Consider the following 21,992-nt stretch of genomic DNA (forward strand, 5'->3'; position numbering starts at 1 on the left):
TACGTATACGTCATGTAGCAAGGGTGCTAGAATCTTTCTCACAACAACTGTCTCAATTATTTTGACTGAGGCAACAGCAACACTGTTTTTTGCAAAGATTTTCTAGTGCAGGTTTCTATCAGAGCAACAAAAACTTTTCCAGGAACTGACACATTAAAAACACAAACAACCACAAATGGACAACAAAAACAGCGGTGACCTACCAGTAAATAGACTCAGGCCAATCAAAAAGATGAACAACAGCTTGGTAGAACACGAGGGCTAAAAGCTAATTAGGCTAACGAGATCCAGGATGTCTGACGTGTATGGTCAACACAGCGGATAGTCACGCCGCAGATTCCGCGATTGTGGAGTTTGGGTGTCTGTGGGTTATTTGACACTAAAATTGATGGTTCCTTTCGATAATGAATGAAAAAGGCGCAATGACCTCTTCAATTACTTAAAACTGACACATTTACTGAAAATTACCGATAATTATGACATTCAGACATAGCATTTGGTGGTTAAACAGAAGCATTAAAAATAAACAAACAAGAGAAAACAACAATGCAGGCCTGGACAAAAATTGATACTCCGACAAAAAAATGGTTCGACCATACGACAAGGTGTGTCCTCTAATTAGCATCAGTGTGCCTCTTTCTAGGGTAACAGATAGTCGATGTGATATAATATTGGTGACATCATGTATCACACTAAACATGGACCACAGAGAGCAAAGGAGAGAGATGTCTCAGTTGATTCGAAAGAAAATTATGGGCAAGCATGCTAAAGGTAAAAGCTTTCAGATCATCTCCAACCAGCGAGAAGGCGACTCCGGTCCGAGAGAGCCACATATCTTCTCATTTGAGAGGTTTTCCTTTTTCCAGGAAATCTGATTCAAATGAACAGCTCATCAGTAAGCTCTGTCAAAAAGCCTGATAACGATACTGTAAATTCCCAAGGTCAACGCACATCAGTGTCAGATCCCACCATCAGTCGTTTGAGACAAAGTGGACTTTCATGGGAAGAGGAGCCAAGGATGACATTGTTGAAGGCAAAATAAAACCACGTAAAGAATACACATTTGCATTGTAATTGCTGTGATGTATGTTAAACATATTAACGGGCACTTTCCATTCCTTTCTTTGACATTTTCGACACCGTTTCTTAGTGGATTGCGATTTCGAAGCTTCGTGCCCATTTTCCCCATGAAAGCATCGTTTTAAACATCCATTTATTTTCTTATGCGGTTAGGTCGGAAGTGAGCTCGCTGGGTGAAAAATTGAATTGACCTTGGGGTGGGCAATCACAAGGTATATATAAAACAAACTATTATCATTCATGTTTGGGCAATTTCGAATCTTCACTGAACCTAACGTGAATGATTTTGGAATATGGGAGTGGCCAGAGAAAACCCAGAAGAAGAACCTGCAACCTCCACAAAGGAGGGCCTGAGCCTGGATTTGTATGCAGTACGCCTGAAGTGTGAAGCAGACGTGTTAACCACTAGAGTTTCAAACAAAATTATATTTCTGGCTGTAGAAAAACAACCAGTTGGATCTGTTTTGGTATTTTTAAACAACCACGGCGGCTTTTATATTACATTTCGAAAAAGAAAATATTTAGTACTGTGCAAGTTCCCCCAAACAATGCCGTTTGCTCTACTCCGGTGTCTGAGAAAGAAAACGAATCTGCATTTTGTCACTGATCAAAAGAATTATCCCGCCGCGCACGCCATCACAAATGAGCAAAACCCTGTGGGAGACAAGGGGGGGAACACGCAACACACATTTCCAATTATAGCACCAAATGACTTCTTTCTTTTCGGACCGCTCGTAATTGTTGTGGGTATTGGGCACATGCAACTCAATTTGTCTTACATATTTGTTGGTGGGACGATAACAAAGTTGACAGAGCCGAGGGGATGATACAAACGAAATAAGACCAAATTAAATAAATAAAAGGATGAGATAGCTCCCACAGTATTTGTTTGATCCGTTTCATCCTCCTTAAGACTGTTGAAGTTTAAAAGGCAAGGGTGTGAAGAAAAAAAAAAAAAGACACTTTAATCGTCTTTGGGTTAAGGAATGTGAAGAGTATCATTTTCGAACAATCAGAAAATGTCTCCATGGTGTCATAGTCGCTGTTCCGACTGCTCCATTTTAACTATGCTTTCAATTGATGCAAGTATCTGTGCTGGAGATCATCATGTATATACAAAGTATATACCGCTATATGTTTAAAAAAAAACAAAAAAAAAAAAAACACATTTTCAGACCTTTGTTCAAGACATGACAGAAACAATTTCACGTGGCTACGCTTTATTTTCGATTGCCGACACGCCTTTATTTCACCATTATTTCAAGGTTACAACCTGTGCGTTAAAAAGCAAAACTGGCTGGCAAGTCAGTCCAGGTCAAGAAAAAAAAATAAAGGCACAGCACTGAGCACAAAGCCGTTTTCACATTGTAAAGCGAACATAATGAGGCAGTGATGTCAAGGACTGAGTTCAACATTTACAGTGCAGTTTAGCATTAAACATACTGTCTGTACAGTACCTCTGTCATACACTTGTCACAAAGTAACTTTTTTTTTCCCAAACCAAAATCAAGCAGGGAAATTTGCAACTGAGAATAACCTGTTACGAAAAATTAGCGACATTTAGTACAAAATATTAATAAACAGAATCAACGCGAACTACAGTGAGACATTTGCTTACGTGACATGAATCATTGAACAGAGGTGATCTCATCATGTATTCCAAATATGTCCTATTGTAAAAACAAATCTATAACCACAATGCTATTTTCAGTGATTGTTTTGAAGACTAACAAGATACATGAGACAAAATAAATGTTGAGAAAAGAAAAAAAAAATGCCGTTATCATCTCTGCGTGTAGTACCATTAGCATTTCCCATTCAATTTCTACGTGTTCACCGCATGTGTGTGTAACAGTGAGCGTGATGACATGGATGCCACATTTTCAGCGAGGGCATGTTTGATTCGGTATGCAACGTGAACAGCGAAGCGGCATAAAGTGCATGTGGAGCAGCGTGAAGTGGGAACAGAAGGGACAGCTGTAGTTTTGTGTTCACCGCAGGAGAACTGGGAAGCAGTCAGCGGCTAAAAGGGCTCCTTTTGCTCCCCGCTGTGCTCTTCTGTCCAAATGGGTTATAACGTTCTTGCTATTTTTCTGCTCAGTAACTAAGTGCGCCCTCGTTGGTAGTTTAAAAGACACTTTCTCGCCAAAGCTGTTGGCATTGTCCTCCAAATATTTAACTATGACTACGTTGTCCGAAAGCATGATGCATTGGAATATGACAACATTCCAGTTGGTTAGTTCAAACCCCACACCAGATCCAATTGGTCATCAAATATAATTAGCCAATTGAACTTGAATGCAACATATGCACTTTTATCCAAATTGGTTGTTAAGACAACTTACAAAATATCACATTGTTGAGAATCATTACCAACGATTCATTGGTTCCCTGGCGGCTGCCAAGGGGCGCTCACGTTGGCTCCTCCGAACGTTGCTTGGCAGCCCAGACCCCGAGCTAGACGGCTGTGGACTCAGCGCTAGGAGGAGGTTGAGGTCTCCATAGTGGACAATATACGCACCACCTCAGCTCTCTGTGTCGGTGAGATGTGCTGGGTCATGTGCACGATGGAATCCATTGCCACCTCTGGGTTAGCTTGAACGAAGCTGGAAGCATAAGACAAAAACAAAAAACAAAAAAATGTCACGTATTGGTCAGGATGATTTTATTTCCCCCCATTGCTGCTAACAACATGGCTACGAGAACACAGAGGATAGAAGCTAGTCAGCTATGCCGACTTATTGATTTGGTTGCTATATTTAGCACATTTTCTGGACCCTTGAGCTCTCAAACTCTCAAAAAAAGTGACGCGTGAGTCGAATTCCTGCCATGAGCCAAAGTGGTTTGACATTGTTGAAGGCAATGTCAGAGTCAATTACCGTGACGTTGCCCATTTATATGTGGCAAAAGCAGTGATTTAACAGATTGTTGGAAACATTTGACCAGAGGTAGGTGTATCCAAGTTGCACTATTTGACCAAGACTGAACATTTAAAACGTTATTTTATTCAGAATCATTTATATATGTGGTTCTCTGAAAAGAAAAAAAATACAAATTTCCCTGATTTCTGGAGAAGTTGATGCAAATTATAGCGAAAAAAAAAACAACCTCTTGAAAATTCTTATTTGATGCCAATACAATAAAAGCAAATCTAAAAAGGGGGAATGAAAGCCAAACTTGATTTGAATAATTAATGTCACCTATGTTTGCATTTTCTACAACCAAGGGGGGACGGGGAAGAGGATTGTGAAGAAAAAAAAAAGTGGAATAATAGAAGTCCCGATCGGTTAGCCCTAAGTGAAACTCTGTTGCTCCTGAGGATCACCTGCGAATCTGCTTGAGGATGTGATCACGGCGAATGTACTTGATGTTCTCATCGATGACGGACCTCGCTCCCTCGTCTTCGGCCAGCTGCCTCTCGAGCCATCCCACCACCTCCTCGTTGTTGTCCCACAGATAGGCCTGCATGATGTTATTGTCATGTTGGTAATTATGACTAAATATAAAGTTTACACCCCCCCCCCCCCAAAAAAAAAGGTCCCGGTTGAGTGTGCACAAATCACGGTCAACACAAACAAAAGAAGCAGACCTCAAAGTGGACGCATGATGTCTTGTTGATTTGGGCCTGATAGGAATATTAGTATTCATGAGTGCCGGCATCTCTGATCCCAAACAAAGCCAGGCTGGAGGGGCTTAAAGATTTGAGGGTGGAGGGGTTTAATAGGCCCTTGCCTTTATATGAATAGCCCTGCTTGAGGTCCGCAAGAACATTTAATGCCCTTATTAATCATTTTTAATCTGTTTGCTTTTAATTAAGAGACAGCGTGTTGCTCTCCTATCAGCACGTGCCAGGGCTGTGATTAATTGTGGCTTAAGACAGTGAGTTCTGATGGGGTTAGCGTCCTCGCAGACAAGAGGGCCACTTTGCGGGGAAACGTGGCTCCTGACAGCTCCTGCCCGCTGGTCCTCCGAGGCTGAGATTGGGCCTGAAGGAACTGTGGTTATGTATCGTTATTTCACGCTATGTTTAATCACTATTTTGTGAGCAAAGCATTTAATGTGGACATCTTTAATCAAGGGAATTGACATCGAGTAACTAAAAATGCGCGGTTTGTCGACAACCCAATATTATCGACGCGAAAAACGAACACAAAAAAAGTTGTTTAACAAAACAGTCAGCGTTCACTTGAGCAGGTGAAATTAAAGTGTTTGTTTTTACATGAAAATGAAATCTATAAGGTCACAAAAAAATGACATTAATTCGACCAGCAGCAAATGAATAACTATAAACCTGATATCTTCCGAGTTCCACTCGATGGGTGAAATGAATGATAACAGCGCAAAAGTAAACCGTTTCGAAATGATATTCAAAAATGAAGATATAAAGGGGCTGATTGGTGAACATGATGGCACCCTTTTATACCTTGTGTTCTTTCGATGGAAACAAAACAAAAAAAAGTTTAATTTGCTGGCTGGATAATTCTGATTAGAAACTTTACCCCAGTAGTAACGTGAAAAAGTGAGTGCTTGATCATGTGTTTGTCCTTTCAAATCTGATCTCCCGTTCTATTTGACATCGAAAAAAAATCCACGGTAAAAATGTGCGTGGATGTGTTACCTTGACAGCGCCTTCTGCCTCAACAAACCAGCGGCGCAGCATTGCCTGCACTTGTCCGTCTGTCAGCTCGCTGTTGGCTGCTTGGATCTTTCTCTTGACTGTCTCTTCCAGGAGGAGGCGGCGGAGGCGCCAGTAGAAGAACTGTCGGGATGTTTGCCACTCCAGGATGTCCTGACAAGAGGAAAAAGAACAAAACACCTTGTTAATTTCCATCATGTTGACTTGAAGTGTCACGAACCATGTCGTCAAAATGAACGCGATATTTGATGAAACAAAAAAAAACAAGGACAGCCCAACTAACATTAAAAACTGTTTCACTGAAATTATCACATAAAATTCTCTGAGGCGGTTCTCCATGACTGGAGCTACATTCCACACGGTGCCCACACCACTCCAGAAGTTCTGCCAAGAGTGCGTATGTTCTTGAGACGAAATAAGAACAACAAAAGGAAAAGTGCAAGATTGTCCAAATCCGATTTGTGCTTCCCGAAGCGACTCACACTTGCATCATCACAATATACGTCGCAGCCTGGCGATGAAGGCAGACGCAGCCGGTCGGGTAGACATGGGTTTGTTTGAAGGAAAAGCACCCACCGTAATGACGCCCTTCTCCTGCATGCGGCCCGGAGTGTCGTGGAGGTCTGCAAACTGAACAGCCACCTGGTGGTAGATCGGCAACAGAAACTCTTCCCGCTCTTTTAGTTTTGTCTCCAGCTCTTTGCGGTCAGGAGGGCTTAACTCTGGGGTTCCTTTTGGGGAGAGCAAAGAGTTTTAATGCACTTTTTACATTGCGCGTCAGCAAAATTGCTGGCAAAATAGTCATCACCGTAAAAATTGTTTCATAAATAGCTGCTGCTTTCAGATGGGCAATATAAGACAATGAAAAATTGAAGCGGATGAGACAAATAATGACCAAAACCTAAAATAACCTCAAAAGATGCAAAATGTAGCAGTGACTTTCGTCAGACTAGCGGCATTTTATTTAGCTTTCCTATCAAAGCTTTCTAGCTGCATACTGATTTCTGTCAATGCCAATCTGTTCCTCTCAAACTCTCCTCAATAACACCGCGCCAGTTTTCCCAAAGCGGCAAACGCACGCAGCATTGGATCACAGTTTCTGCGAGCTGTGAGGTAGATCGATAAGCTGCACCGGGGAGGCGGGAGAGCTGACAATTGATCCTAGCCAGCTGTGATTGACACGTTTCTCAGGGGAGCGTGGCAAAGATGATACTATCCACAGATAAAGAAGGGTGAAGGTAGACGGCCCCCCCGCCCTCCGTCCCCTGCTCCTTACTGACAGGGAATGGGAGGGAGAAGGACTACAAATGAAGTAGGCTGTGACCAATAAAGAAATGTAATTGGAACGGAAGATGATGACTGACCCAGTCTTTCGGCCAAGCTCGTGTAGATGGGATCGACTCGTCTCATCGTCTTCACCAGGTCCTTCCTCCTAAACTTGATCTCCACTGTCCCCTCAGGCTCCAGCACTCCACCTCTGAGCACATGAATAAGTTTCGTTGGACTAAAAAAATGAACGCAGACATGAATACCTCCTCATTTCGAAGCAACTTACCGGCTGTCCTTGTCGGCGTACATCTCCATGTGACGAGGGTTGATGGTGGGCCACCTCTGAGCACATGAATAAGTTTCGGTGGACTAAAAAAATGAACGTAGACATGAATATCTCCTCGTTTCGAACCAACTTACCGGCTGTCCTTGTCGGCGTACATCTCCATGTGACGAGGGTTGATGGTGGGATCTATAACCACCCAGGAACCTCCACGCAGCTCGGCCTGGGGTGGAATGTAAACCAGGACGGGCTGCTTGTACTCCCGGAGCCCGTCCACAATATAGGCACCGAACTTCAACACCTGGTCGTACATGTCTTTAAAAAAAAAAGAGATGTATTTCAAAATGAAATCCATATTAGAAAATTATACATTTGACTTGACTTCGATATTACCGTATTAGCCCGAATATAAGACGATGTTTTTTGCATTGAAATAAGACTGAAAAAGTGGGGGTCGTCTTATATTCGGGGTCTAGACATTATACCCATTCACGACGCTAGATGGCGCCAGAAATCATTGAAGCGAATGCTGAACTTGACCCCCCAGGCCAAAATGAACCCCTGCTACGAAGAATAAAAATTTAAATAACGGTAGCACGAAGAAGAAAAATAAAAAATAGCGGTAAGAAAGAAAAGAGAAGAAAATAATCGAAGAGATAACAGAAAATGGAGAAACGTAGTGACAATCTGGAGAAAAGTGGGTCGAAGGTCGGCCAGGTTAACCGGCAGCTGAGGAGAAGTTATCATGGAATTTACATTTCAAAAACCAGAAGCCATTCATTTACGAATGTGATTTTACTTTAGATTTGAATGAGGCGAAATAACATGCTTTTTCTCTCAAATATAGTGTTATAATCATTTGTTTCAGATGTACTGTAATTATTTTCTGTATAAAAATTTATTTGGTGTCCAAAAAGTCTTTTTTCAAACTTGAGTCTTGAAAAAGAGGGGGTTGTCTTATAATCAGGGCCGTCTTATATTCGGGCCAATACGGTAAGTTTGATTGCTGAAGTCGGCAACATGAAATGGTGGCGTATACTGCAAGTTGGAACATATCAGCAAGATTTATATCATAGGTCTGAAGGGTTGCAAGTTACTCGAAAAAAAAAAAAAAGGAAAAATTGGGACCCGTAACATTATGGCCACTTGTCTTTCTCAGCATCCACACAATCCCTGGGTGTTATTAAATTGTTGGACACCTTTCATTCCTCCGGAAAAGCCCCTCCAGTTGGCAAATACAAAGAGAGGCAGCCCCTCTCGGTTCAGGTCCTTTATAGCTTGGGCTGTTTTGAAAGCTGAATCGGGGAACCACACTTGTCCAGCCTGCTGGATGATCTAAACAGACACAACGCGGCGTCACAATCACTTCATTTTATAGACAACGAAACACTTAGCTCATGCAGTACTTGAGTATGTGCAGCGAATGACCTGCCTCACCTTGGCCTCTGAGTCCAAATTAGCTGGATCAGCTGGGATTGACAGCTCCACTGACCTAGTTTCCACAGCAACCACTCCAGTTGGTATCCCACCCAATCTGCGGAAATACAGCATTGAGCACTGACATCTACCGCGCCGGCAGTGAGGGAATTTAACTACAACGTAAGAAATCAATTCTCATGTTTGGTTTTGTATTTATTGGGGCTTACCGAGCTCTGCCGACCACCACGCTCTGAGCCCATGGCTGCATCATCTCCATGAAGGAGCCGTGGTCAAAGAAGCCGCTCTGCCAAGAAGAGCCTTTTGGACCTTCATATACATAGATTGAAATTGTGTTGCTTTATTTTTTTTCCAGAGATTGAAAGAAACATAGCGAGTCATTTGTAGCAAATTTCAAACATGAATCACTTTTTATAAAATTCTCTTTTCTTCGTTACATTTCAAAAAGATTCTTCTTCATGTAATGGGAGGCTGCGTGTGTTTTCACTCGATCAGTAATCCTGGCAGGAAACATGATGGATGATTGGATACAAAGGCTTGCGAAGCTGTTTTTCTGCTTGCTAAACCCCAGAAACATGCCATATACACTATGAGGTTACTGTTCAATTAAGACTTGCCGTTCATCCCTACCGCCGACGTGTGCCTCCTTCTGCACAATCCGCCACCATCTCTGTGGTCTCAAGCTATAATTACACTGTTACAGGACCTGCACCGTCCTAGCTTGCAGTAGGGAAACACGGCCACATCCATTTTGGTCCTATCTTGATCTTGTCTCTTGGAGCATGATAGCAGACCTAACTGTTTCTCTCTTAGTAGCTACCCACAGGCTCTCTTGAAATGAGTAATTGCAACTTCGAACTCATGGCACATTTGCTGGACATGATAAATCTTTATATTTATTTTCGGTAAAAAAAAAAAAAAAAGAAATCATTATCAAGGCCTGTATCCAGAACACTTATCCTACCTGAAAAAAATAAGACTGCAAACATGGACTGCAAACGATATAAAGCATTAAAACGTATCGATGAAATGCTTGCTGCATGATAAGAACATCCATCCATTTGAAATAATGGCCAATAAATATTAGCTGAAAAACACAATCATATGGCCACAAAAACAAACAAAAAAAAGACCTAAACATCAAAGGGCACTCACTCTGGCTTGGACGACCAGCTAACATCCAACGGGGATCATAGGGTGCCTTTGTTGGCACAAATTCAACATTCCTATCGATGGGGTCCTTGGCACTCAGAATGGGCACCGGGCTAAATTTGCACTGTAAAATAAATAAAATAAATACATCCATCCATACATATTATACATACATTCTTTGATTTCATTTGTCACATGCTCGAAATAAACTTAATGTAGCGATATTTACATCCTACCTTGGGCATGTAAGAGAGCCACTGCAGGAGAGTAAAGACTCCCTCAAAGTCATCACAAACAGTGCTGTGGGTCACACCATTGTTGTGCATGATTTGGATTCCACCGAGCTGGTTATTTGATGTATAAACCTCTCTGCCTAGCACCTGGCATAGGACAGACGGACAGGCACAACACAAACATGAAGTGCAAGCGATACTTCTTTGGCTTTGCCTTTGGAAACTACAACATAAGGCCTTCTTGAGTAGAAGAAACCGAGAGAAGGCTAAGTTATGATGGAGGATTTGGATGGGAGGTGGCTATTATCATAATCGGGCTGGGGAGCTTCAGATAAATAAGCTTGCACGCAAACACATCACTGTGCTCTTAGTCATCCAAAAATGTAGACACTAGATGACATCACTATTGTACAATATACAAATACCTTGAGCTCTGGGTAGACTATATGCACAAACCAATTAAGAAAGACTTGACAAACATGTTGGATGTGCCGCAGAAAGAACGCACAAAAAAAAGCAATAATTTGCCACGGACGGTGCAATGAAAAGAATCAACCAAACTACTTTTACCCGGCAAAGTGACCCTGAACCAACCTCAAGCCATAAAGTCTTAACCTCAGAACGCCCTATTTTCATAAGCAGGCAGAACAGGTGGCAGGGCCCTGACATGGCTGAGTAAAAATCAGAGGACCTCACACCCTAGCCTCGGCTTTCACCTTTTCAGCCATCATTTACTTTCTTTATTACCATTAATGGTTATGTATCTGGCTACAAATCTAGGGCGCTCCCCTAAAGCTGTCAGGAAAGCTTGCGGCCCCAAGAAACATTGCAGTCACCTTGACACACACAAAGCCTCTGAGCCTCCGGCCATCTCGGCTTCATTAAGATTCCGCTGCGCAGAGACGGCAAGGGGATGGAGGAGAAGGAAAGGAGGGAGCTCGCCAGGAGAGCGAAAAGAGAGGCCAAGTCGATGGAACAGCTCATTGGGGTATTTGTGCTAGTAGTTACTATCCAAAGCCCATGAAAATATGGAAGCTTTCTAGAGGCTAATTAAATGATGATCTTGGGGTGGCAGCCTCCTGCTCTCAATTAAGTTTCAGTTAATAGCCAGGAAGTCGCATGAAGAATGGGGGGCGGGGGGGAGAAAAAGAGAAAGAGGAATCTTGCTCACAATCTTCCCAACCAAAACTACAATCACATCTACTTTAGCCAAGAGTTTTGGGCTATTAGCCCGTGATGCGGACACTTCAATAACAACCCGTCTCTTCATAAACAGCTAAACAGTGTAGTCGTTGGAAAAACAACAGAGGCTTCAGCAAATAGGTGTGCCATCAACCTGCCATTTGCATGATTTCTCATGCTGCAGCCTGTCAATTAATTTGAAATGGAGACATCTTATTACATTGACAGGGAGAGTGAATGGGAGGGGAAAATAGGAAAAATAAGATGTGTAGTACAGCGTGCAGGCTCAAACACGAGCACTCACACCAATCAACAGCAAGCAGAAAACCTGTCTCAGCAAAACATTAATTTTAATGGAAAACAAAGAATGCGGATGTCCCGCATTGCAGCCTCCAGCAAAGCAAATATCACTTCATGGTTCGCCTTCAATTATTTAACAATGAAGGTGGGTGGTCTGGGATTGTGAGGGTATCCTTGTGGAACCGAGCAAATTAGAAAGTGGCATCGATGGGAAAAAAAGCACTAAAAATCTCACATACCGCATCTACTGTAGTGTATAGTAACATTCTTTACAGCATAAATATTCTGTGATACGTGGAGGAAAAAAAAAAACAATCAATTAAAATAGTGAAAAATAATGGGGAAAAAAACCCATCTGCAAATATGCAAATCCACAGGTGCCGAACCGCAACTATGCAGGGGTCGACGATAGATACATAATAGTGAACATGCTATTAAACTTATTGCTACTCATATTGCAACATGTTTTAGACGATGCTATTGTTGTACCTTGTTGAGTGCTCCAGCCCCAGTAAGGATTATGTGCGAGTTGTCCACCTGAATGGTTCTTTGACCAAGTCTCACAAGATAGGCTCCGATTCCAATGGCTCGGCACGTTACCTTTTAAACAAGACAATTAATGTTAAGGCTTCTTGACACCAAGTTGACAGCTCAAAGCTATTTGTGTTTTGCGCGCACATGCTCTTACCAGGTTCATGGTGATGATCTCCTCATAAGCCACAGAGGATTCTCCAGCAATCATGCCAGACCCTTTCAGATTCTCCACGCCCAGCCCCTCGTCCTTTCCAATGATGTCAGTGATCTTGTACCTGCGTGACAGCAAATAATGTAGTTCACATCTTTTCAGAGTTGACCGGCCAACAGTCTCGCCTTCTACTATTGCCTTTATCTTAGTCGCAATGCATACTTGGTTATCGAAGAACAGTTTCCATAATCCTTTCCCAACAACATGAGGTATCCAAACATGAAATCTAGAGATGTACCTGGATTCTCCCTCGTCCTCCACATGGTCGCAGTGTACAGAGTTCAGGGCTGAGACTTTCTTATAATCCTGAGGTGTGAGGTATAGATACTTGAAACCCTGTAGAGGCAATACGGTGAACAGCTCCGTTATTGTATGACAGTGATAACGGCAACATCTGAACCGAAAGGGCGGATTAGATTTTGATCAAAAATGCGCCCTAAAAAAATGGAGCGAGGACACTAATGTTATTTAACTGACCTTGTACGGGTCAGCTGGATCTTGCCAGGCCACGTGGAACATGTGACGGATTTCCTCAGCCAGGCCAATGCGGGCGCCGCTGTTGGCCGCAATGTAGAGACGAGGGATCCCACCCTCTCGTGCCATTTCGGAGGCACGCAGAAACAGCACGTCCTCCTGAGGTCCGAAGGAGCCGATCTTGTGTGTGATGTCATTACTGATGACGATGATCTCACGCCCTGTTGGATATTCTGGTGAGCGGAGGGTCATTCGCCATGCCACCATACCGATCTAGAGTAAATGAAAAAATAAAATACACACACACACCGAATTAAATACTACGCAACAATGTGATTACAAAAAATTATTTTTACTACTTTTAAAATCTACACCTTGAAAAAAACCAACCAAAAAAAAAAAACAAAGTTAAGATTTAACGTAGTGGTACTGCAAGGATAACAGAGAATGCTGTATAGTGACAAATTACCTCACAAGTTTGACGATTACTTTTATACGTGTATTTATTCACGCACAACAACAGACCTCATTGCCACCTGGCAGTCGGTTCATCTGCACCAGTTGACCTTGGGCATCCAACACCAGCTCGGTGAAGGTCAGCAACTCAGAGGGAAGTGGGCATTTGGGTACAAATGCATGAGCTTGGGTTGAGTGCCACAGCTTTTTCAGAGCCTGGATAAAGAGGTGTAACAGTTTGTCAGGTATAAGTCATTGATTCAAAAGCAATCAATCAACAATAACCAGTCTGGCGTCATAATGAATTTATGTTTGTTGAACAGAAATACAGGACAGCAAAGCCAGGTTCGTAATGTACCTGTCGAAACATTTCTGGAAAATCATAGACGTAGGTGGTGCCCAATGATTGGGCTTGAAAACGCTTTGACTGCAGCAAGTCCTTGGTGACATAGGGTGTGTTGATGAGCATGCCGTGCAAAGGACCTTGCTTGTCTCCATACGCCTGGAACATTATCTGCACAAATAAGGAGGGGATGTAATTAAAAATACAGCAGCCTTTCTAACTACCTGGGCATTAGGTGACTGATTTGATGAGAATGAGGACTGGATGACAATGAACCACAGCAGCCAGATCATGTGATGGAACGATATCTTGCGCTCACGTTCAAATAAAAAGTTCCATGCCGTCCCCCGAAGAAAAATGTTTTTCTCTCGAGCCTGTGACAGCCATTCCACTGAGATCCAATTACTGACTGGTGGTAGTACGGTTGTGCATGTAGTTAGCACGTCTGTCTCACATTCACAAGTTTTGGAATTAAAACTTGGTTGGGGTCTTTCTGTACGATGTTCATGTGTGCTCCCCTGTGCTTGCGTGTTTGGCATAGGCTCCATTGATAGTTCAAACAGTGTCACAAAATCTCATGAAAACTAAACTGGCCACCTCTGAGCATCAAATGGGAGGAAAACAAAGGAGAACAAGAAACAAAATACTGCATTTTGTTTGACAAAAACCAATAACAAAATACAAAACGTTCACATTACATGCAACGTAACGAGAAGAGGGTGACGATAAAATGGTGCAATGACGGCTAGAGGCACAAAGTATAACATAGCCGATCAGCTGATGAAGACGCAGGCATCTCAAAAAATTAGAACATCATGAAAGAGTTTAAAATTTTGCTTGTTCATTTCTAACAGGGAAACCCATATAGCGTATTATAAAGATTAGTCTGGCCATGACGTAGCATAACCCAAACAGAGACCATTTCAAGGATCAGGAAGCCTTTGAAAGTGATTTGTGTTCTAATCTTGACCTTTTTCACAATATTCAAATTTTCAAAGCACTGAAATTTGGTTTTACACTAACTGAATACCATGATCGTCAACATCAAGAAATAAAGGCTATAAATATTTCATTCTGTGTGTCGATTTTTACTCCCTTTTTGAAATGAGTGACAAAAATTTTAACACTTATTCATATATTCTATGTTTTTTTTTTTTAGATGTACCTGTACATTACTAAGAAAAGAATTGTCAACAAGGCAAAGGGCTGAGCACCATGCAGGATCTAGGATGAGGGATCCATGATGGAACAGAAGCACTTTTCCTGAAATAAGCTGACAAGCGGATGACATGGAAAAATGTATGAGTGCCCCACCTGGCGGTCTTTGGGCCCCACCTGTCCCGTTTGGGAGTCGGTGACTTCTTTGTAGAGGCTGATGTCCAGGTAGTAGCCGGATTCATTTGTGAGAAACAAGCGAATGGGGATTTGCTTTCCCGTCGGAGTCAGGCGGATGTTAATTTTCAGTTCAGCTTGCAGGACACGCAGTTTCCAAAGCCGGCTGCCGTAACGCATCACCATGGAACGCACGGACTCCTCGATCTGTTCACGGAGGCAAATTAGTTCCAAGTTGATGTGAATCACAAAGAGAAGCTGTGGTTCGTTTTAGAATGGTCTGACACACTTTTACCTTTGACGGGTCCATGATGACGGTGGGGACAAAATTGAGGAAGATGTGGTTACAGTCGGTGCGCACGGTTGTGTTGTTGAAAGCAACCTCGAGCTCATCCATGGCCTCAAGAAGCAAACGCTCGGCCTCATTGTGAAGGTATTCAAATGAGGCCTCCTGGTGAAGGGACAGAAAAAAAAAAAGAAAAATCAATTATCAGTGAGGAGTAGGTATGATGGAGCTGATCGAGCATACATATTCACTGTCTTACTTTTGTGACTAAATCAGAATGGCGGATAATGGCTCGCACAAAGAACCGGTAGTCCGTAACTTCTGCCCCGACTTCTACGCGCGCTGCACCCAGATAGAGGTGCATCTTGTGGTTGGCACAGGGAATTGCTGTCAGGGCAAAATTTCGCATGCGGTTGAGCTCCAGCTGGAAAGCTAAAGCCGGCTCCAAGTGGCGGTAGATCCTATCTTCCACAAACTGTTGAGAAAATGGCACAACATCGTAACAAACAATGCAACACAGTGACACACACACACACTCTTGAAGAATATTCCACCTTTTTTTTTTCTTCACAAGGCGAGTACAAGGCAATACTGCTATTAACCAAGATTATATCAATGGCAGTTTGAAGAACACCGGCTCTCAATAAAAGTAGAAAGATGCCCAAGAGCTACACGCAGTATTAAGTAAATGAAATCGTGGGCAATCTCATTCTCAGAGAGCCGCTAATGGGTGTCATTTCTCTTAAATGGGAGACATAATTAAAGAGTTCATTACTTTAATGAGTTTTGCTGGTGTCATTGTAGTCAAACTACCAGTGGTAAGAAAGAGAAGGAGCCATCAAATGTCTACACTGGAAGAAATCCAGTGTGGCCTCGGGTAAAAAAAAAAAAAAAAGTTGTTACAACAATCAATCCAAAATATAGGCACCGTAATGTAAAGAGCTGGTGCTAAACCGGTGAAATAGGTTGTCTGATCCCTAATTCCAAAGTGTCCTTAAGCACCCCCTTGTTGCAACTTTAGCTTTACCATTACCGTTGTTTGAAAGCAGAAAACTTTCATGGTTTGTCGTAGACACACCTACCTTATCTCTGGCGCGGAATGTGAAAAATTTGGGGAATTCTCTCTGTGTGGGGAAATAGAAGATAAAGCAAATGAATAAAACACACATCTCAAAATAAAAAATTAAAAAAAACAGTATTTCAGTATGCGCTACCTATAAATGTAATCACAACAAGCCAAGGCAAGTTATTTGGAGCTGATATGTCTCGGACTGAATTTATTCTGATGGCAAGTCGACATAAGAATGGTCTGTGTAGAAAAGGTATACATTCCCTTTGTGAATGAATAAAACATGTCACTCTTTCAGAGACTCTTGATCCTCTAAATGGCCGCTTGCCCCGTTGAATGATATCAGATGAAGTGTTCCACAACAATGCCAGCCAGATTGGAGATGCTTTGCTCACCTCACATGCCGCGTTGATAACTGCAGGCTACCAAATTGCACACACACTGCAAGCTCCGCGGACACAATTTGACAGTGATTAAACATTCTGTCGAGAATATTCTAAATGGAGGGAAAACATTTTTTTTTTTTTGGAGGTGGAGTGCTAAAATATCCGCTCCATTTAATGGGGGGGCCTCATAATGGCACTGACACCACTGAGTGGGATTGGTTCTCAGAAGCAAATGGGCCCATGAAAAGAAGAAAAAAAAAAAAATCAAAGCCGATTGTCAAAACAGTCACATGATCACTTCTCACAATACCCTCCTTATTGCTTTCATCGCAATACTATTGATGTTTGTATGCATTATACAACCGTCCTAACACTTGCAGGTATGAATGGTAGGATTCTGTGGACACCTCATTAGGATCGCCTGTAAATTCTAAAATGATTGAATACAGGAGTTGTACTTGCCTTTACGAAGAAAAATTTAACGCTGACACTGCACTGTGATTTTGCCTCTCATTGTTATTGTCGGTTGCAATAGTGTAAAAATGTACTGAATCATCGAGAGGAACCACCATCAATCAAATTACATTGATTGAGATTGTTCGGATTTACTCAGTGTTGTGGCTACAGAGTGTCCGGTACACACAGCCTCAACCTCTGTTTTTTTTTTTTTTTTCAAAGGAAACATACTTTTTGTAATATTTTTTTATTTCATTAGTCTTGCTGCCCTCCTTCCCCTTTGCTTATACTTACGTGAAACCTTTGGTCCACCTCACAGTTGATTTGCTTCCTGAAATCCTGACATCATAAATGTTGCGAAAGCAAGGCATGCAAAAGGAGATAGAGGAGAGACAAGGCTGAAATTATAATGCAAATTATCTCAAATTATCACAACATACAAAATAGTCTTTGCACAAACGTCATTAGGCAATATTAGTCATTTATATATCCATGAAGATATTTTTGGTCCAAAAGTAACCATTAATGGCAGCCATAACAATTAAAATGGTGACATGCAAGGCAGATCGTGATGCAAACAGATGCGGAAATTGAGAGAGTATGCGGGAACAAAACACGAGTCATACCTTCTGAGCCACAAGGAATGTCAAGCGACGGATTCCGTGTTCAAACAGCAGAGATTTCTGTGATTTATTTCAAAAATAAATAAATTACTCTCTGAGTTAGTCCGGTACTTGGTATAAACAACAACAGCCTCCTTGAGGAATGTTCGACTTCCAACCTTTGATTGGGTGAAGTCCCGAAACATGGCTGCCAGGCCATCATCGTCCATGTCGCTGTCGGTCTTTATAGCCACATTCAGTATATGGATGGGCTCCTCTTGGGTGCTCTGGATGAGCAAAAAAAAAAAAAAAAAAAGACAAATGAAGTACATCAGCATATTCAGTTTCATCGCACGTCATAATTACAGAAGCCTACAATAAGCTTTTGCCACCTTGTTGTCCTCTTCACCATACAGGACGGGATTCCCACCCTCGGGGAAGGTCGGGCTTGGGGGCGGAGAGTCGCTGAAGCAACTCAACACATCTGTTATGTTCCTGAAAAAACAGGCAACCATACTTTAAGCGCACAAATATTTTCACATCGCCGTTTAAAGCGATTTAAAAGAGTACACACTAACTTGGTGAACTCCTGGAATGAGCGAAAGGAGACCATGGCGCCCATTCGCTGACAGGGCGGCGTAAAGGATGTGTCCAGCAAAACGTCGCTCACGCTAGCCATGTGCACCATGCCATAGTGGTTCAGGTTTGATGAGAATGACATCCTGCGGTGAAAGCGGTTGGATTTAGAAGCCACTCCATCAGGAGTGATAGAAGGCGATTTCCCATCCGCCTTTTGAGAGTACCAAGAATAAGAGATTTGAACACCGAGCTTTTTGATGTTTTGGAAAGCATTGTTACCCCAGGGCCTTGGTTTCAAGATGGTTAAACAGAATGAAGCTCAAACAATAAAAAGCAGGCAATAAGAACATTTCGCCGTTACATTTAAGTACAATAAAGCAGCAGTACAGTGTATCTGGGATATTGCTGCTTCTTAGTCAAACTGGACCAATAAAATTGCCCGTGTCCCCATAAAGTAATCACTGACTATTTCTGGGGGAAATGCAGTGATCATTGATAACCGATTATGACAACCGAGTCATGACAAATTGTGACATTTGGAACCAGCTATTTAAGATTAAATACGAATCAGAAATGGGTTCTTGCTCTGACAAACCAAAACCCCAGAAGTCAAAAATAAGTCAAAGAAAATTGAAAAGGAACATGATCAGTTGATCTCTGACCTACATTAGCCAATGGGTCAGATAAAAGTCATAATCGGAGTGTTGCGCAGATCGTGAGGGCTAATTTTGTAGAGTTGGAGTGGCAGACATGGGAACAGCGGACTGAGACTGCCATGTCACTCCGCACAGACTCACAAAATTCTCACACAACAAGAAAATGCAAAAACACCAGAAGGACCCTGCAAGTAAGCGCCTCTGAAATATTAACCCAAAGTTTACACCCACGAAGAGTATTTGAGAGGTTTTGCATCAAACCTGTCTGCAGATTCAACAATTGAGACCGTTTTGGCTTTTACATTGTCCAGGACTGCAGGAGCAGACATTTTCCTAGCAGGACAATTAAATAATTTATTTCACAAGATTTGTACATGTTCATCAAAATCTCCACAACACACACACACGAACACAAAGACTCACACAGAGACGTTAAAAAGCATTTTAAAAAAAAGGCTAGGAGCTGAGGGCCATGCTGCCATCAATAAAATTAATAAGGCTTGCACTTAGTACTTGTTCAGGTATACCACCGTTGTATTTATTTGCATTTTTAAGAGCGCCAAACTACTAAATTAACAAATTCATGACTCTAAACTTGAATTTGTGCTTTGGCCATGCATCTAAACTAGCCTATGCGTGTAGTCTATGCAATAGAAAGAATGTTTACAGTACCTGTTTAGAGTGGGGATGTTCCCTCTGCAATCAAATAACATTGATTACTACAGGGTTAGTGGCAGGCATCAGGACAGAAAGGCAGTCAAGTTGTAGAAGTGTGTTCATCTCAACAAGGGCTTACTATGCACTATATAGTCAATATCGAAATGAATGCACCCCGGGTGTCAAAAGGTTGAGCACACATTTTACTTCTTGACTGCTCCCTGGACAACATGCATCAAGAGGTATTTAGGCTGCGTTTGGTTGTGCTCCTCCTCTCAACAAAAGGCGCAGGATCACTTCATGCCGTTTTTAGAAATAAGCAAAACATGATGGGTTACTCCGGAATCATGAAACAAACATGTCGTGCACATAAACATGCGGTATACACGTTCCCTTGCGAAACCTGTTAGGTACGCCACTCAACCAAGCAAGATTTAAATCGCAAATTAGTGTTTTCATGCTGACTTTTGATGGGACACTGTCAGAGGTAATTGGAAACTATATTTTTATCCAGATTAAGAACTTGTAGCTCTAATGTATTGCTTGCAGAAGAAGTGTTTAATATTTTGGAACAACTGCGATCTCACAGCTAACGCAGCGCAGATCTACACGACCATGCAAAACATACAACCAAAATCATAATCCACAATAACGAAAACATCTTTTAAAAGAGCAGAATTTTTGATAGCGCTTTGGTCAGGGGGCTCATTAAAACGTGCGAGTGTACCTACTAACATTGTGGCTAGTACGGGCATATTGACAGCATTCTTCTGTTAACTCTCGGTGTTGAAGCTGGCATACAGGTCTTGTCACAGCAACAGCAAGTAAACAAGAATATACTCGTTCGCACAAACAACCAGGACACAATCACACGTTGGGATCACAAATGCAACAGAAAAGCCATGATTGAGAGCTACAAGCATGTTCAAATGCTGAACATGCACAAGACAATCCTCCAAATGTGTCCATTTATCTGTGGCAACAGTGCCCCCTAGGAAGACGGGTGAAGATAAGGTACTGCAGGTGCGAGAGCTTTGACACACTTTCAACCAATCAGTCAGGTCTTGAAATATACTTACTTTGCAAACAAGGGGTATTTATATGATGGGACACAACTGGGATAAGCAACTCAAACATCAAAGAAGATGAACAAAAAAGAATCATCCATCGATCTATCTTCCATACTGCTTATCCTCATTAGGGTTGCGAATGAGCTGGAGTCTATCCTAGCTTACTTTAGGTGAGAGTCAGGGTATCCCCTAGAATGGTTACCAGTCAAGATAGGAGAAACAAACACTGGAAAATAAAATGTTTCGGAACGAGACAAAGCTAACTAAGAAATAACTGTTAGCTTAGGGCCATGTGTGATTACCTGTTTGGGTGTGAGGAGGGGAGCATGAACTGGAACTCTACTATGCATGTGTTATCCTTCAACTGGCGATGCTGCACGCTGTTGAGCTCATAAGCGATGTATGCTCGGCGCACATAAACCTGCGGTTATTAGGAGATGAAAGCACATAATTATAAGTAGATTTGTGAGCGCTGCGAGTTAAAAATAAATGAGGCCGTAGTAGCTTGAGAACCGAGAGAAATGATGATCTCACCTCAAGGGCGGCCATTCGGACAACCTGATTACTGTGGTAGAAGAAGTTGGGCAAAACATCAAAGATTGATGTCTCGGAAAGGATAAGTTTCTTCAAGACAAATGGACAGTCATAAATGGCTTGCTCCGCGAGGAAGTCAATCGCATCTTTTGGTTGTTCTTGCCTACCTGGAGATTCTCAATGCAGAATTGGTGGCCGTACATATCAATGGCAGAGAGGAAGATGGACTCCACCTGGTTGTGGCGGAGCTCATAAGAGGGGAGGTGAGATGCTATCAACACCTGCAGAGAATGAAATTATGGATGATTTCATACCCCATTGAATTTTATTATCTTCAGACATTGTCTTTTCTATGTTCATACAGCGCGCAACATAAATGAGTACACCCCGACTGATTTGTTGGAAAACATTAACTATCCTTTCCGTATCTACATTTTTTATGGCATCGGATACTCCAAAATACAAATGAGATTTGGCTTCCACACGAGCATTCAAATTTTTTTCCCTCACAAATATATTTAGTGCTGCAAAAATGAGTAGAGACTGAGGCGGTTAGTATTTTACTCATTTACAATTCAAAAGAATTCCACCACATGCGAATCAGATCATCGTCAAAATTAAATTAAACAAATTGTGTTCTCTTAACAGTCCAAGTTCTTTCATTATTGTCATGAATTTTTTCTTTCCAATGCAACAACGTGGTTGCTAAGCATCTTAGAAGAGACACAACTAAGCAAAGCACCCTTGAATGTCCTCTCATATTACATTTGTTTCA

At 42.0% G+C, this 21,992-nt stretch overlaps 1 protein-coding gene across 10 annotated transcripts in view; it reads right to left on the reverse strand.

The window, feature by feature from the left end:
- Positions 1-2,288: 2,288 nt before the first annotated feature.
- The window catches only part of acaca (acetyl-CoA carboxylase alpha), a 31,491-nt gene continuing 11,787 nt past the window's right edge, over positions 2,289-21,992 (reverse strand). Inside the window, exons 25-55 of one of the 10 annotated variants that reach the window (XM_019858882.1) lie at positions 21,385-21,498; positions 21,218-21,307; positions 20,986-21,104; positions 19,629-19,652; positions 19,218-19,289; positions 18,300-18,443; positions 18,114-18,216; positions 17,901-18,008; positions 17,746-17,802; positions 17,414-17,458; positions 16,291-16,332; positions 15,468-15,683; positions 15,218-15,373; positions 14,926-15,129; positions 13,606-13,761; positions 13,317-13,463; positions 12,795-13,064; positions 12,556-12,653; positions 12,261-12,381; positions 12,062-12,172; positions 10,094-10,237; positions 9,861-9,981; positions 8,915-9,014; positions 8,706-8,802; positions 8,468-8,603; positions 7,406-7,583; positions 7,081-7,193; positions 6,293-6,447; positions 5,699-5,869; positions 4,406-4,542; positions 2,289-3,686 (exon numbers count right to left, since the gene is read on the reverse strand). In XM_019858882.1, coding sequence (XP_019714441.1) covers positions 3,560-3,686; positions 4,406-4,542; positions 5,699-5,869; positions 6,293-6,447; positions 7,081-7,193; positions 7,406-7,583; positions 8,468-8,603; positions 8,706-8,802; positions 8,915-9,014; positions 9,861-9,981; positions 10,094-10,237; positions 12,062-12,172; positions 12,261-12,381; positions 12,556-12,653; positions 12,795-13,064; positions 13,317-13,463; positions 13,606-13,761; positions 14,926-15,129; positions 15,218-15,373; positions 15,468-15,683; positions 16,291-16,332; positions 17,414-17,458; positions 17,746-17,802; positions 17,901-18,008; positions 18,114-18,216; positions 18,300-18,443; positions 19,218-19,289; positions 19,629-19,652; positions 20,986-21,104; positions 21,218-21,307; positions 21,385-21,498 — 3,876 coding nt within the window. In that variant the 3' untranslated portion in view covers positions 2,289-3,559. Of the gene's footprint in view, positions 3,687-4,405; positions 4,543-5,698; positions 5,870-6,292; positions 6,448-7,080; positions 7,194-7,405; positions 7,584-8,467; positions 8,604-8,705; positions 8,803-8,914; positions 9,015-9,860; positions 9,982-10,093; positions 10,238-12,061; positions 12,173-12,260; positions 12,382-12,555; positions 12,654-12,794; positions 13,065-13,316; positions 13,464-13,605; positions 13,762-14,904; positions 15,130-15,217; positions 15,374-15,467; positions 15,684-16,290; positions 16,333-17,413; positions 17,459-17,745; positions 17,803-17,900; positions 18,009-18,113; positions 18,217-18,299; positions 18,444-19,217; positions 19,290-19,628; positions 19,653-20,985; positions 21,105-21,217; positions 21,308-21,384; positions 21,499-21,992 lie in introns of all 10 variants that reach the window. The other 9 variants (XM_019858881.1, XM_019858886.1, XM_019858884.1 and 6 more) reach the window with 9 other exon arrangements.

Source organism: Hippocampus comes, unplaced genomic scaffold (assembly GCF_001891065.2).
Source record: "Hippocampus comes isolate QL1 unplaced genomic scaffold, H_comes_QL1_v1.1 scaffold230, whole genome shotgun sequence".
Taxonomy (NCBI): Eukaryota; Metazoa; Chordata; class Actinopteri; order Syngnathiformes; family Syngnathidae; genus Hippocampus; species Hippocampus comes.